This window comes from Colletotrichum destructivum, chromosome 4 (assembly GCF_034447905.1).
Source record: "Colletotrichum destructivum chromosome 4, complete sequence".
Classification (NCBI taxonomy): domain Eukaryota; kingdom Fungi; phylum Ascomycota; class Sordariomycetes; order Glomerellales; family Glomerellaceae; genus Colletotrichum; species Colletotrichum destructivum.
The window spans coordinates 657,303-671,110 of record NC_085899.1 but is presented as its reverse complement, the minus strand read 5'-3'; the positions used below and the strand labels follow the sequence as shown (position 1 = coordinate 671,110).

The window sequence follows — 13,808 nt, the reverse complement described above, 5'->3', positions numbered from 1 at the left end:
TCAAGCTATGTGATCTCGGCGACCATGCGAGTGAATCTGACGAATACTAGTCTTAAAGTAAATGGGGGGTGTATCATGATTCCTTGGGACATGATAGACTTGCGCATAAGAGCTTCTGGAGCTTACACCCCAGAAAGTCAATTGCTTCCCTTCCCTGCTGAACGTTTGTTAACCTTGCCGACGCATCGATCGCTAGGGGCCAGCCGCCCTGCAGTCCCGCAACGCCAACCAACCCCGGAACCTAACGAAGTCGGCACAAGCTCGAGCTCGAGCCCGGTTTGGGCTTGTTCGAAGAGGACATAACCCCCGCGGCCACGGACGGAAAACACTCTCACTAACTGGCTTTTCGGGCTAATGCAGGGCGTGGCGGGTCTGAGGGGGAAACGGGCCAGGGGCATCGCCGCGGATCCCACGTGGTCCATGGGTACCGAACTTATTTGGATCGGGGCCCACGGTCCGCGAGGATGGGCTCTGCCGTCGGTGCATTTACTTTGGGGGAAGCGGGTGGTCCTTTACTCGTGGCCGTGGCAGAGCCGGTCCGCCGAGATACATAGAGATGGGGCAAGCTTCCCCATCCCGACTTCTGAGGACTCTAAATTTTGACGACAACTCTCCCCAATGCTCGACGGCTCCGGGAAGGGGGGGGGGACGGGTGTTTGGATCCGAGACTCGTCGACATTGATGACGCCCATAAAGTTTTGGGCCGGCAACTCGACGGAGAACGAGCCACGAGGAACGGAGGCCCCGATACAGGCGAAAAGCGAGACTGGACTCCTTTCCCATCCACCATCGAGGTCGGATGTTCCGAGCACGACGGAAGATCCGGGACACCCCTTCCCTGGTGATCGGGCTGCTGGTCCGGGGACGGTAACGGGGAACAGCCCCCGTGGTTGTGCCTTAGGCTGTTGGCTGTTGGCCATGTCTGTGGCAGAGGAGGGATCAACGGGTCCAGATATGGATGGGGAGAGGAGGAGAAGGGGGTGCAATGTTCATCCGGACATGTACGTTCATTCTCCTTCGTGCCTGTGGGAAGGCTTGATTACTGAGCAGCCCTTGAGCTGTCTCGAGGGAACTGCCGCCAGAGAGCTCGGGCTGGAGGGGTCCGTCTCATGTTGAGAGAGAGCAATTTTGCTTGTCGCGACAGCGACAAGTAGTCGTTGGACTTCTCCTTTTCTTCTCGGACTGTCTCCCCGACTTGGCGATTGTCTTCGTGGCAACCGTGGTAATGATGGACCGGACTGGGTGCGCGGCTCATAGCTGACATTCCCCACGGGCTGTTGTTCATAGCTTATCATCACACCTTCAAAAGTGTTGTGAACCGAGGGAGAGTTCAACAGCAAGCGAGCTTGGGCTGGGCTTCGACCTGACAATGCCATCATAGGGCACATGCACCAGTGTAGGAGACGGGTGTATTCCTGGGGTCAAGAGCAGCAGTACGATCGCGGGAACCTGTTTCGATACATGGCAGACTGTTCTCGGGCAGTTGGTTTCCCCGCTCCACACCCACATGGATATTCCTTGACGAGAGGTCAGGGGGGCTGTCGGTAAACACGAGAAACACTCCGCAGAGTTAGTTTACCGACGCCATCTGCCGCGGGTGGGCATTGCGGCCGATCGATACTACCAAACTTCTTGTTTCCCCCCAAGGCGCGAGTCACGGGCCTCCGTCCTTTGTTTATGATTCCTCCCACGGCGTACGAGAGTTTGGGATATACATATAACCGCCCCTGGTCATGAGTCGTGGTATATATGGCATGCGCCGGCGCGGCGAGACGAATCGGTGAACTGGCGCGAGGGTGTTGCGACGACTTCAAGAAGCACTTCAGTAAGAATCAAGCATAACAGTGAATATGAAAGCTCTCGCCGCCTTCGCGCTCGTCACCGCTGTGATTGCCACGGACCACGGCCCAACCGTTCGTCAAAACCCCTCCTCCCTTTTCACTCCCGTGGAAACGTCTATGATAGTTCACATGCTAACGCGTGCGCCTGGCAGTATGGCGGCAGCGGTCCTTACAAGTCGGTACGAGACCGCGCGTGCCCTGAATGATTGGGTTGCCATGTTTGCTGACCGGATCTTCCAAGTACTCTTTTGAGGTCGAGTCGCTCGTCAACCACACCTTCTACCAGCCGCTGCAGTCTGCCGTCGGCTCCGACCTCAAGCTTCCGGTGATTGTCTGGGGCAACGGCGGCTGCAAACCTTGGTGCGTCTCGTCCCCGGTGTCTCATGCTAATTTGCGCTAACGCTGTCCAGTACGTTCGGTTGTTCGGAAAGAGACTCTCGTGAATGAGAAGACTCTGGTTTTCTTTTCTTTTTCTTGCCCAAGTAAGCTAACTGGCAGCAGTCGGCATGACCTTCCGCGGCTTCCTCGGCGAGGTGGCCTCCCACGGCGCCCTGGCGATCGCCACGGGGCCGACCTACGTCGACCCGGAGACGTACGTCAAGCGGCCGAACGGCTCCTCGACGCCGGCGTCCGGCCAGAACCCGGGCGCCCTGACGGCCGCCGTCGACTGGGTCCACGCCAACGCGGGCAAGGGCGCCTGGAAGCACGTCGACGCCTCGCGCATCGGCGCCTGGGGCCAGAGCTGCGGCGGCCTCGAGGCCTACGCCGCGGGCCTGAACGACTCGCGCGTGAGCCACCTGGGCATCTTCAACAGCGGCCAGCTGGACGAGGCCGCGAGCCGGGCCGTCGCGGGCGCGGCGAAGAAGCCCATCTTCTATACTCTGGGCGGACCCTCCGACGTGGCGTATGATAATGTTCGTGCCTCTTTGGATTATCCCCTCCACCTTCTCCCCCCTCTCTCTCCTTCTCTCTTCCCTCCCCGGGGGCGTTTCTTTAGCTAACGGACTCGAAATACACAGGGCGAGAGGGACTACTCGGTCATCCCGGCGGGCACCCCCGCCTGGAAGGGGAACCACGAGCTGGGCCACAGCGCCGCATTCGACGCGCCCAACGGCGGGATCCCCGCCGTCGTCGGAACCAAGATCCTAGAATGGGTCCTGCGCGGCGATGAGTCGGCAAAGGCATGGTTTACGGGCGACGGGGCGAAGACGGCCGGGGTCCTAAATGTGGTCTTCAAGGACCTGGACGGCATCAAGGTTACCCCTATCCAGTGATGTTCGACCCGCGTGGCACCGGCGATTTGGAAGGAGGAAACAATCGAGATGGAGCTACGTAAACTTAATGCGTACATGTGCGTGTGGGTGTCTGACGGGTTGAAGAGTATTTAGACATGAGAAGGGGGCATAACATAACAACATCATACCAACACACGTAATCATATTCCCTCCGTTCTGTGAAAATCTCTTTTCAGAGAATACAGTAGACAGTACCCCAGGTGAACAGGCCGCTTCGTAGTTTCTCAGGTAGCGAATAGTTGGTTTGAGTATCGCACATCTTCATAGACTGAACGGCCTACCTAAAGTAACGTCTCAGGCATAAGAAGAGTTTCATAGTCTTCGTATAATGCGGCGTGCAAGAAGCTTAAGAGAGTTGAAAAGGGAGCAAAGTTGATGAGTGTTGCAGACACAAAAAGAAAAGAGACCGAAGCATTCTTCAGCGCAGACTGGTTGTGACACCGTACCATCTATCCTCACGGCTAGATGCCGTGTTTTGGGTTCGGTTGATATTTGACATGATCTTTTATGGGAATGTCCCACAACAGTAAGACTCCTCCTGTCTTACCCACAACACATGCATGCACGACTTGTCTTGGCCATGATCGAGACGTTCGAGGACAGCAAAGCCGGGCTTTCATCAGTATGCGTCGTAAGGACTAAGATAACTCCCATTAAAGAGCACCACTTGCAGTGACCAAGGACCGCGAATACATCAATGCAGGAATTGCGATGTTTTGGATTGACGAATGCTGAATTTGGAACATTTGACAGCCCCCTCCCAGCATTGAAGCAATATCCCCATAACCCGCACCTGGTTCGATGATTCCGCATGTGAGAACAGACCTGACACATAACTCGTGAACAGCTAATGCAACTCTCGTGATCTCAGCCAGCTGATCCTCCATTGGCCGTTTTAAGCCAGGGCGGCGACCTCATCCCGGGCAATGGCAGAAGGCTTGTTGTAGGCCAGATCGGCGTCTACATCCGCTCGGGCAATGGCGGAAGGTTTGTTGTAAGCCATATCAGCGTCCACCTCGCTGCGGGCAGCGGCAGAAGGCATGTTGTAAGCCAGGTCGGCATCCGCGGCGTCGTGGCGGCCTGTAAAGGGTGTCAGACACAGGTGGGCTCAAAAAACTGAGGGTTTCATTTGCTGCGCTGTTCTTACTTGGGATGGGGCTTGCACTGGCAGAGAGCAAGAAGCCCGAGACAAGGACGATGTTGGGCAACTTCATTTTGCGGGTCTGTATCGATCGTGATGAGATGTAGAAGACTAAGTGACGTGCAGGACCGAAGTGATGACGCCTCAAGAATGCGAAGTGGATGAGTTTCTTTACTCAAGTGGAATAGACGAGAAGGGCTTGAATGTTATATACCTACGCCTTGCTCATTTTCTCGATGTACTGTCTACAACTTGTCTCCAATCGATTTACCGGCCCCTTGTGGCCTAACCGCTTCAAAGATTTGATGCTGTTCGTCTGAGCCTGAGACGGTGATGAGTACACTTCCGCCTGTGAGCAGAGTTCGGTGTTTGCAATGAGGTTTCTGCCACTTGGTTGAGTCTCACCCTGCTGGCAGTGCTCTTCCATTGAATTTCGATTCTGAATCATGTCTTCGTACATCTCCTGCCTCTTTGAGCTCACGGTGCATCGGGTATCTATGCCTAATCCCGTCCAACGGGCCGTCTTAAGCCACCTGTCACAACTCATGAACCCCTTTCCCGCCACTCCCTGTTGCCTCTCCGGCCAATCAACCGCCTATAGGACGACTTGTGCATATGCTCAGAATGTTTGCCTCACTGTGAAGGTCTTCTCCGCCAGTCTAGGCCTTGGGCTCAAAGGCAAGACGCATGCGGCCATCCAAATGACCGTTCAATTGTCTGGCTATGTGCGTCCCGAGAACGCGACTGAAGCCCCAGTCGTTGGTGATGAAGCAGCCTAACCCGCATTGCAGGACTTCGTTGGGTCAGTTTTGGCGTATCAACCAGGCTAAACAACCGCTCTACAGTGTTTGCCAGACAAACAATCTTTGTCTGATGTTTGCCTCCGGATCTATTAACATTTCAAGTCCAGCGGGCGTCTCGAAGCGGCCTGCAACTCGTTGCATACTGGTGCAAGTTCTCAATAGACCCAATGCCAAGAGTCTTTTCTCATGCCATGTCAACAGGCTCAGCCGACGCCCTTCGTCGATCTAGACGTTCTTTCCAGAGCAAAGCGGCATTAATGAGGTATTTTCAAGCGGGGAAAGGCAAGTTTGGGCTGAGAGTTGATAGCCAGATAGCCCTCCAACAGACATCTGCAGGTCAATGGTAGTTGAACGACAAACTTTGACCTCATTTCGTTCTGATATCTTGATGCCAGGTCTGCAAGCCTCAAACTGGTTCCCCGAACACTCACGGCTTCTTTCTCACTCCACTCAGATCCATTCCATTCCAATCCATCTTTGCCCCCCATCAGAGCACTCTCAAGAACCCAATATGCTGAGTGCCAACGAAAGCGGGAGGTACAAGTCGGTCCCCCTCAGCGATGATTACAGCGATGGGTGCGACAACGAGGAGGCGACCCTGATGCAGGAGAATCCTCCCCAGAAGAGATCCAGAGCAACTTCTGTCATACTTACAGCAGCCTGCGGTCTGGCTCTTGTCATGATGTATTCCGCAGCTCTGGTCCGGATGACTCTGAACTTCTCGAAGACTGGCCATTTACAGAGCACCAGGCTCATGAAATGTGAGTCCCTACCGGCCATTACGTCGTACGGTCTTTTCCCTAACCGCACCTGTAGCTATCAACGATGACTTCATTGAGTACGAATTTCGTGTCTTCGATCAGTTCGAGCGCCCAGATCATCATGCCACTTACTTCACCACGCCGAACGCGGAGGTGGACAGGAATTGGCACGAAATTTTGGGATGTAAGTTCTCACTCGAATTTCCCAATGGTGACTTGATGCAGTATTTGGGAAGCTAAAATGTGTGTGATTTACAGATCAGAACATCCGCGTTCCACGGGATGCAATGCAAGAAATCGGTCGAGTGGACGAGGGGATTGAGCTGCCCGGCGGTGGTTTCTTCGGTTCCATCATGGTGTTCCATCACTTGCATTGTCTCGTATGCCGACCCTCATCTACCTGTCACGATAAATCGCAAGCTGACTGACTTCGAAGAAAAATCTGTACCACGCACTCCACCCCGAGTATTACAACCTTACCAAGATGACAAGTCACGAGAAGGAGAAGTTCGACGAGCACAACGGTAAGAAAGCTCGGCAAGCAATTTTATTTTTGTCTTGGGGACTATATCCTGACATGGTGCTACAGACCATTGTCTCCATATGCTTCGAGAAGCAGTCATGTGTCAAGCCGACACGACACTATTAACGATGAAGTGGAACTCAACTGGTCTTCGACCCATCGGGAACTTGACCAGCCCACATGAATGCGTCAACTGGGAGAGGCTCATGGAGTGGGTGGTTCCCAAGACCTTCGATGCCCTGGCCGATGGCGTCCTAGTGCACCCAACTTTTGGTATGGACCCTGGTGTTTCCCTTCATCTGACACTAGCTATAGAGTATGCCTCTGTACTAACATGGCATCAGGACCCGTTTTCCGTGACCGCCAACTTGTTGAAGCCTCCTAGCCATGTTTCTTGTGGGGAAGCTTATTGTGGTGGGCCGGACTAGATGTGTAGAGAACAGTGACATGTAGTCCACTGGAGTACGGACAATGAGGAGTAGTATCAGCCAACAACTTGTTCCAGCCTTACCACGTATCCAAACAGGTTAGATGAGAATAAAAGTATCAGCATCCTCGTCTTCCCAGACCACCGCTTCGCCATGCATCACACCCTTGATATAACAGTCCCCTAACACTTTGTACTCATCACCACCAACAGGTTCCAAGACGATAGGAACGCAACACCCATGCAACGCCACAATCACACTGCCCTTCTCCTCTCCGTTTCTTCCTTTGCTTCCAATCCACGGCACCATCCCCATTCTCCCTCGTTCCGTCATGACGATTTTCCTCCCCTTGGCCATAGCCAAGCACGCCGCGAGGCTCTCGTTGTACCCATTCCGATTGAAGAGCTCATTCCCCCACTCTTTCGGTATCAGGCCCAAGACTTCTTCGGGTGTTTCTCGAGGCGTATTTCCGTTGGCCGATGCCGTGTTGAGGAACTCCACGAGGGAAAGCAGAGTCCAATCCTTAAACGGCGAGTCGGGGAGATCGTTGCGTATCTGCTTCACGAGCGAGTCAAGATAGGCTTCTTCCGTGTCCCAGCAGCGTGCGATTCTCGTCGCGCTGATGACGTCGATGTAGTCGATGACTTTGCCGCGGGCCCGGAGGCGGCCGGTGGTGACGGCGTCTTCGGGCTGGTTGTGTATGTGTCGCCTCCCGTTGGCCGCATTCCAGGTGACGGTGTTGCGGAATGTCCGCGCGCCGCCGGCCGCGAGTCTGAAGGGTGCCGAAAGGGGCGTCCCGGAGTACGAAGGGACCCAAGAGGGAAAGTTCTTCAGCTCCTCTGGCGTGTTGGGCAGCAGTAGGTCGAGGTTGGCCGACCACAGAGACAGAAAGTCCAACGAGCCAAAGCTGCGGGCCAGAGACACGGCGAAGGCGGTGAAGTTCTGCTTGATTGACAGGTCGTAGTTTGGCGTAAAATCGGAGCCATCGATCATGCCGAGGAACGCGTACAGGTTGTCGGCCAGCTCAGACGTGGCGAACTCCTCGGCCACCTGGGTCATGATACGTAGGAAACGGAGAGGCTGTTCTTCTTCATACGGGGCAGCCTTGAGATTCAGGAGGATGTCGTAGGCAATGTTTACATCACCGGTATAGCTGAGGGGTTTCTCCGGAGGGATAGTCTGCAGCTCGGCGAGGTCTTGCAAGGAGTAGCCCACATCTCCGGTGACGAATAGGACATCCGCCGCACGTAAGAGTTCCTGGACAACCCATCCTCTCCTGAACCAGGGTCGCAACCACCACTGACGGATGGCGGGAACATAGATAGCATCCGACTCTTGCTTGCCGAACGTACTGCGGACGATGGTTAGTCTGATGTCTGAGTTGAAAGTGGGCGAATCCCGCAACATGACGTGGGAGTTTGGCAGTCTTCGTAACATCTTGTCCACCTCGTTCAGCCATTGTTTGCAAAGCCGGCTGTGTTCGTCGTCGGGTCCGAGCCATACGACGACCCTTTTCGCGGCACTGTATATTTGGGCCATCCTCCCAATCTGGTGCGCCTTGTCTTCTTTGCTGCTTTGATTGATACATATCTGGTCGATCCAGAGATGACTAGTGGTGCAGTGCTTCTCTAGATGAGGCAATGCCTGCGTAAGGTGTTCTGTGAGGCCGATGGTGCCGGGGCTTCCTTCGACGGGAAGAGACGAGACTCGAGCCGGGTTGCCCCATGTATAAGATATAGCTTCGAACTCCGGGTACGTGGATGAGAGATTTGCTTCGACAAGTTTATACGCAACCTGACGGGTACCACTCTCGCTATTGTGTCTTGAAATCTTCAGGAGGCGTATGTGATTTTCTGTAAGCAATGGTGTGTATTGATACGTCGTTCGAAACTGGGAACTCTCCATGGTCGGTGTAGGGGCGGCTCAGAGAGTGAGAGAGTGAGGAGATCTACGCCTTGGAAGACTGGTATACCAATAATAAAAGACGAGCGAGATGTTCCCAGAGATGTTTGCTTGGCACGCAAGTGGTATTGAGCGGAGCGAGGAGGGAAGTAGAAGAAGAGGTCGAGAAACCGGATCACGGTCGGATTACCACTAGTAAGCCTCGTGTTTCTATTTGCTCAGCAGGAGACTGTAAAGTCGAGGTATGGGTCGCAGAAGTACACCTGCATCACGCCAGACCGTTATAAGAAATACTGGCTGCTAGGCAGACACACCCCACGCCCTCGTTTACCCCGCTCAGATTTCCATTCACGATCCCGAGACTGCAGAGAATGTGGCAGTCGTGGTCATCATGCAGCCAAAAGCCCCAATCGATTTCTGAAATGTAATAATTGACTTCATGTGCTCATGTACGACACGGTGAAGCTGCCTTACGCATGGCAAAGAAGCGGGGAAATCGGCTATACAGGTTCATTGCGCTTCCATAAATGCCAAATTTGGCCGTGGCCATGAACCGTCGACCTCAAGTCAGAAAGGCGGTGTTGAGATCACTGATGCTAAATGGATCTATAACAAAGCAGCCAAGAAGCTAGAAACCCCCGCTAATACACACTGTCACAATCGAACGATGTAACTTTTTTGTTTAATGGCGATATAGGATGAGTCCTAATGATGGTTTAGACTGTAACTACGTTGACCTTTTGAGATTGCCAAAGCTGAGTGTTGCGAATAGACAGTATAGTCAGCTATCGATCGGTCGATTACAGTAGTTTTAGTGGGCACGAGTTTAGACGCAGACAGTACTTGGACATGCGAAGCCAGCATGCAGCTATATCCAACATTAGATTCAGGGGTATAGTGCATAGAGAAAGGGCAATGAATCAGTCGGTGCCCATTTAATTGCAGTTACTTAAAACGAAACGCGGCCTATAAGTCCCACGACTCAATCCCGTGAGTTCGGATAACGGATTCCGACAAAAAGACCGGGAAGTCCGGGGACTTAGGCAGGCGACAGGGGTGCCCAACTGCGTTCATCTCTAGCAAAGTTGGCTGTCATTTGTACCCATGTCCACCGCTGCCCAATGAGTTCTTGCATTCGCAACAAGATGGTTAATCTCACAGCAGGTGGAGTATGAGAAACGAAGTTCCAGATTCATAATGATAAGGAGGCCAGGAATAGGGAGATGCAGATCAAGGCTCATTGCAGTGAAGACGAACTTCATCGTCCTACGATGCGCCATAAATTCCTCAGGTCCATAGCAGGTTCCACACGGTGTTAATAGAGCTGCTTGGTTGCAAAGAAAACTTCAGAGGCCGCCTCATCCGAACATAAACGTGCTCGTCACCAAACGTACAAGTACTCTGAAGGAAACGTTGTAACATAGCAATCTCTTCTCTGGCATCCCTCATCTTGTAACATGAGACGGATATTGGAGGAAATCCACTGAAGGACACTTTGTTTGGTGGTCGACAGCTTTGGCATGATTCGTGGATCGAATTGCGCTGGAGCAGCACAGGACCCCATCCGTTGATGATAAAGTTTCCGAGCTTATATCTGTGTTACAGGAGAGAACTCTAAACCTGTGGATCATAAACACATTTTTGGGGGAGCTGTCCGCAAAGGGGCTGGCTCAATACAGCTAGCTTACCGGGAAAACAGAAGGGTATTCCCTGGCAGCGATTTGGCATCAGGACCCCAAAGAACCAACGTTTTCTCCTGAATCATTCTATCTTTCGAAGCCGGCCAATCCGCCCTTTTCTTCCAAAGTTTCAACCCGCATTCGTCATACTTGAGCCGCGTCTGGTAAAGACATTAGATTGCGAAGGGCCCCTTGCAGCTGTTCAAGATCCCCCCTTACCCCTGAAGCAATCCGCCAATGAGCCGAAAAGCTTGTCATGGGCCCAAGACAACACTTGATGGGGTGGGGGGGGGAGCCCAACCCAAAGTGATGGTTGAAACAGTTTGACGATGGGAAGCGTATTCGTCTTAGCATGGGACTGCCATCCCGTCCATCAAGAATCTATATAGCTTGGCTTTGATGCCGCCAAGCATCAGACGTTTCTCTCTGTTCTCGGCACAGATTTCGTTTCTCTTCGCTTCCAGTCATTCATTCACTTCACCTTCTTTGCACTTTGTTGACCAACTCAGCATCTGCAATCTTTGCCAAAAGAAAAAAGAGAAAAAAAAATGGCTCTTTCCCTTCTTTCCGCTTCTCTTCTCCTTGCTAGTCTTGTCTCGGGCCAGGCGCCTGGCAATTCTACAGACAACCACCCCAAGATCGACACCTTCAGGTGCACAGTCAAGGACGGGTGCCAGAAGAAGACGAACTACATCGTCGTCGACTCGAGCCAGCATGCCATCAAGACGTCCAGCGGCGTGAGCTGCTTTACCGGCAACAGCCCGCCCAACTCCACGGCGTGTACCACTCCCGAAGAATGTGCAAAGAACTGCCACATTGAGGGAATCCCTGACTACAGCGCCAACGGTGTGACCACCAGCGGCGCTGACCTCCGTTTGACCATGTTCAACGACAATGGCGCCGAGGTTACACCGCGCGTTTACCTCCTGGAGGAGAACAAGCAGCGATACGAGATGATCCACCTGACCGGCTCCGAGTTCACCTTCGATGTTGACATGGTCAAGCTGCCCTGCGGCATGAACAGCGCACTCTACCTGTCCGAGATGCTGCCTGACGGCGGCAGGAACACCAGCACTCTCAACAAGCTTGGCCCGGCCTGGGGCAGCGGCTACTGCGATGCTCAGTGTTTCAAGACGTCGTTCATCAATGGAGTTGTAGGTTTTGCACCGTGCCAGACACTCACGTACCTAGGGTTATTGACACCACTTTTTCAGGCCAACTTTGAAGAGAAAGGCTCTTGCTGCAACGAACTCGACATTTGGGAGGCCAATTCCCGGGCGACGCACATCGCGCCCCACCCTTGCAGCCAGCCGGAGCTCTACAAGTGCACCGGCGAGGAGTGCGAGAAGGCCGGCGTCTGCGACAAGTCCGGCTGCGCGTGGAACCCGAACCGCGTGAACGCCACCGACTACTACGGCCGTGGCGCCGACTTCGAGGTCGACACGACCCGCAAGTTCACCGTCGTCACCCAGTTCCCCTCCCAGAACGGCAAGCTGAAGGAGCTCCGCCGCATGTACATCCAGGACGGCAAGGTCATCCAGAACAACGTCGTCAACATCGAGGGCCCTCCGAAGATCAACTTCATGAACGACGAGTACTGCCAGGCCACCGGCGCCTCGGACTTTGCGCGCCTCGGTGGTATGGAGGGCATGGGGGATGCCATGACCCGCGGCATGGTCTTGGCCATGAGCCTGTGGTGGGACAAGTCGACCTTCATGGAGTGGCTCGACCAGGGCAACAACGGGCCTTGCAACGCGACCGAGGGTAACCCGTCGGTGGTCACGCAGATCCAGTCGAACCCTGAGGTGACGTTTAGCAACATTCGCTTTGGGGAGCTTAACTCGACCTTGAGCCTGAAGCTTTAGTTAAATGGGGTTACACAGCCTCTTCGACGTATAATTTTACCCCATCAGTCCATCGAGTTACCCCAAAACGTAGAGATGTGAAAAGTCGTGTTCTCACGTCTCCAACCGTTTTCTGTGACGTTGTTGAAGTCATTTTCTCTCCTGCAGTTGGCGGCCAGGTTGAGAATGCGCAGCCACCCGTTGGTTCGACCTAGAGCCCCGTTGGACAAGAGAGCCATCACTGGCAGCGATCGAGAAGGTCTGCTGCCGACAGCTGGGAATTGGCGATGGCGCCAACTGCGAGGTCTCATTCTACGCAGCGGGTGCTTTCAACAAGCTGTATCTCGTACAGAGAGATGACGCCAAATTCATCATGCGCGTGTCTCTCCCGGTAGATCCTGGCGACAAAATCCGTGGCGAGGTAGCGACCCTACGCTGGCTTCGATGCTGGACCAGCGCTCCTGTCCCTCACGTCTTCGCCTTTGACGACTTCAATAACAACGAGATCGGCTTCTAGTGGATTCTGATGAAATTTATGCCCGGTGTTTCGGCGTACAAACGATGGCGAGGCATGTCGATGGCCCAGAAAACGACCTTTGTCGAGGAGGTTGCCGAATATCAGACCCAGATTCGCATGCAACAGGGCGGATTCCAAAGCATCGGGACCCTTCGAACCAACAAAACCGACGAACAGGGTCAGCACATAGAGCAGCGAGATTCAGAGCTCCCTGTGACGCCATCCAAAATGGTATCTCTTGTCTACTTTTGGGGCGACCATTACGACTACGATATTCCACGAGGCCCGTTTCATTCCAGCCATGACTGGTTGAGCTCCTTTTTGAACATCATTATTCTCGACAGCAAGGCAGCTCTTCGGGAAGCGGAAGATGAAGAGGACGAGGAAGACGCAGCGGAGGCTGTGGAAGTCGCACAGAAGCTTCTCGCCCTGCTGCCCCGGATCTTCCCCAGCATCCAGCACCCCCCCGAACGAAGCTTTTTGTGGCATGACGACCTGTCGCTACAAAACATCTTGGTAGATGACCAAGGGAAAATCACTGCCTTGCTGGATTGGGAGTGCGTCTCTACGATGCCTTCGTGGGCCGTCACCCAGATGCCCAAGTTCCTGAGCGGGGCGCGAAGGAACGAGAGACCCGATCGCGACGGATACGGAGACGAGAGTGTGGGACAGGACGACATGTTCTCCGGCGGCGATCGCGACGAGGAGCTGGACAACGAGGGGAAAGATGAGTTGTACTGGATCCACTTGATGGAATTCGAACAGACGCAGCTGAGGAAGGTCTACGCGGCACGCATGCAACAGCTACGTCCTGACTGGGCGACGAAGGTCGAGGACGGCGAGTTGAAGAGGGACTTTCACGAAGCTGTTCATCGCTGCAGGAGCGGATTCTATTTGAAACGCATATCTCAGTGGGTTGATGTCATCACGGCAGGAGACTTTCGGCGCCTTGCCGAGACGCTCCAGGCAGGGCGATGACGGAGGTAGTTGAATGTCACTTTAGTATCACCGAAGCCTGGTAGAGTCTCTATCAAATGAGATGGTGAGCGTGATCAGTTGACAGCTATTCATCCA

At 53.8% G+C, this 13,808-nt stretch overlaps 6 protein-coding genes across 6 annotated transcripts; 4 read left to right on the top strand and 2 right to left on the bottom strand.

Moving 5' to 3' along the window:
- The first annotated feature begins 1,768 nt into the window (after positions 1–1,768).
- CDEST_06109 (Putative alpha/Beta hydrolase) lies at positions 1,769–3,268 on the top strand. Its single transcript, XM_062922268.1, has 6 exons — positions 1,769–1,913; positions 1,994–2,020; positions 2,083–2,201; positions 2,252–2,259; positions 2,343–2,755; positions 2,861–3,268. The coding sequence occupies exons 1-6, from the start codon at positions 1,851–1,853 to the stop codon at positions 3,113–3,115; spliced, it is 885 nt and encodes a 294-aa protein (XP_062778319.1). The 5' UTR covers positions 1,769–1,850; the 3' UTR covers positions 3,116–3,268.
- A 763-nt stretch (positions 3,269–4,031) lies between these two features.
- CDEST_06108 (uncharacterized protein) lies at positions 4,032–4,350 on the bottom strand (the record flags this gene model as incomplete). Its single annotated transcript, XM_062922267.1, has 2 exons — positions 4,032–4,216; positions 4,284–4,350. 2 exons carry the CDS (start codon positions 4,348–4,350, stop codon positions 4,032–4,034), a joined length of 252 nt encoding a protein of 83 aa, XP_062778318.1.
- Positions 4,351–5,591: 1,241 nt separating this feature from the next.
- CDEST_06107 (Putative mycotoxin biosynthesis protein UstYa) lies at positions 5,592–6,749 on the top strand (the record flags this gene model as incomplete). Its single annotated transcript, XM_062922266.1, has 6 exons — positions 5,592–5,841; positions 5,897–6,025; positions 6,100–6,221; positions 6,278–6,365; positions 6,431–6,637; positions 6,709–6,749. 6 exons carry the CDS (start codon positions 5,592–5,594, stop codon positions 6,747–6,749), a joined length of 837 nt encoding a protein of 278 aa, XP_062778317.1.
- A 142-nt stretch (positions 6,750–6,891) lies between these two features.
- Positions 6,892–8,697, bottom strand: CDEST_06106 (Putative heterokaryon incompatibility; the record flags this gene model as incomplete). Its single annotated transcript, XM_062922265.1, has 1 exon — positions 6,892–8,697. One exon carries the CDS (start codon positions 8,695–8,697, stop codon positions 6,892–6,894), a length of 1,806 nt encoding a protein of 601 aa, XP_062778316.1.
- Positions 8,698–10,775: 2,078 nt separating this feature from the next.
- CDEST_06105 (Putative glycoside hydrolase, family 7, concanavalin A-like lectin/glucanase domain superfamily) lies at positions 10,776–12,327 on the top strand. Its single transcript, XM_062922264.1, has 2 exons — positions 10,776–11,527; positions 11,588–12,327. The coding sequence occupies exons 1-2, from the start codon at positions 10,922–10,924 to the stop codon at positions 12,236–12,238; spliced, it is 1,257 nt and encodes a 418-aa protein (XP_062778315.1). The 5' UTR covers positions 10,776–10,921; the 3' UTR covers positions 12,239–12,327.
- Positions 12,328–12,743: 416 nt separating this feature from the next.
- CDEST_06104 (Putative aminoglycoside phosphotransferase, protein kinase-like domain superfamily) lies at positions 12,744–13,712 on the top strand (the record flags this gene model as incomplete). Its single annotated transcript, XM_062922263.1, has 1 exon — positions 12,744–13,712. The coding sequence occupies one exon, from the start codon at positions 12,744–12,746 to the stop codon at positions 13,710–13,712; it is 969 nt and encodes a 322-aa protein (XP_062778314.1).
- Between the last annotated feature and the right edge of the window lie 96 nt (positions 13,713–13,808).

Bases quoted from the DNA above. Each gene is read 5' to 3' on its own strand.
- CDEST_06105 (XM_062922264.1), top strand. From the start codon at position 10,922: ATGGCTCTTTCCCTTCTTTCCGCTTCTCTTCTCCTTGCTAGTCTTGTC. The intron at 11,528-11,587 runs GTAGGTTTTGCA...CCACTTTTTCAG, and splicing joins CGTCGTTCATCAATGGAGTT to GCCAACTTTGAAGAGAAAGG.
- CDEST_06109 (XM_062922268.1), top strand. From the start codon at position 1,851: ATGAAAGCTCTCGCCGCCTTCGCGCTCGTCACCGCTGTGATTGCCACG. The intron at 2,021-2,082 runs GTACGAGACCGC...GGATCTTCCAAG, and splicing joins GCAGCGGTCCTTACAAGTCG to TACTCTTTTGAGGTCGAGTC. The intron at 2,756-2,860 runs GTTCGTGCCTCT...CGAAATACACAG, and splicing joins CCGACGTGGCGTATGATAAT to GGCGAGAGGGACTACTCGGT.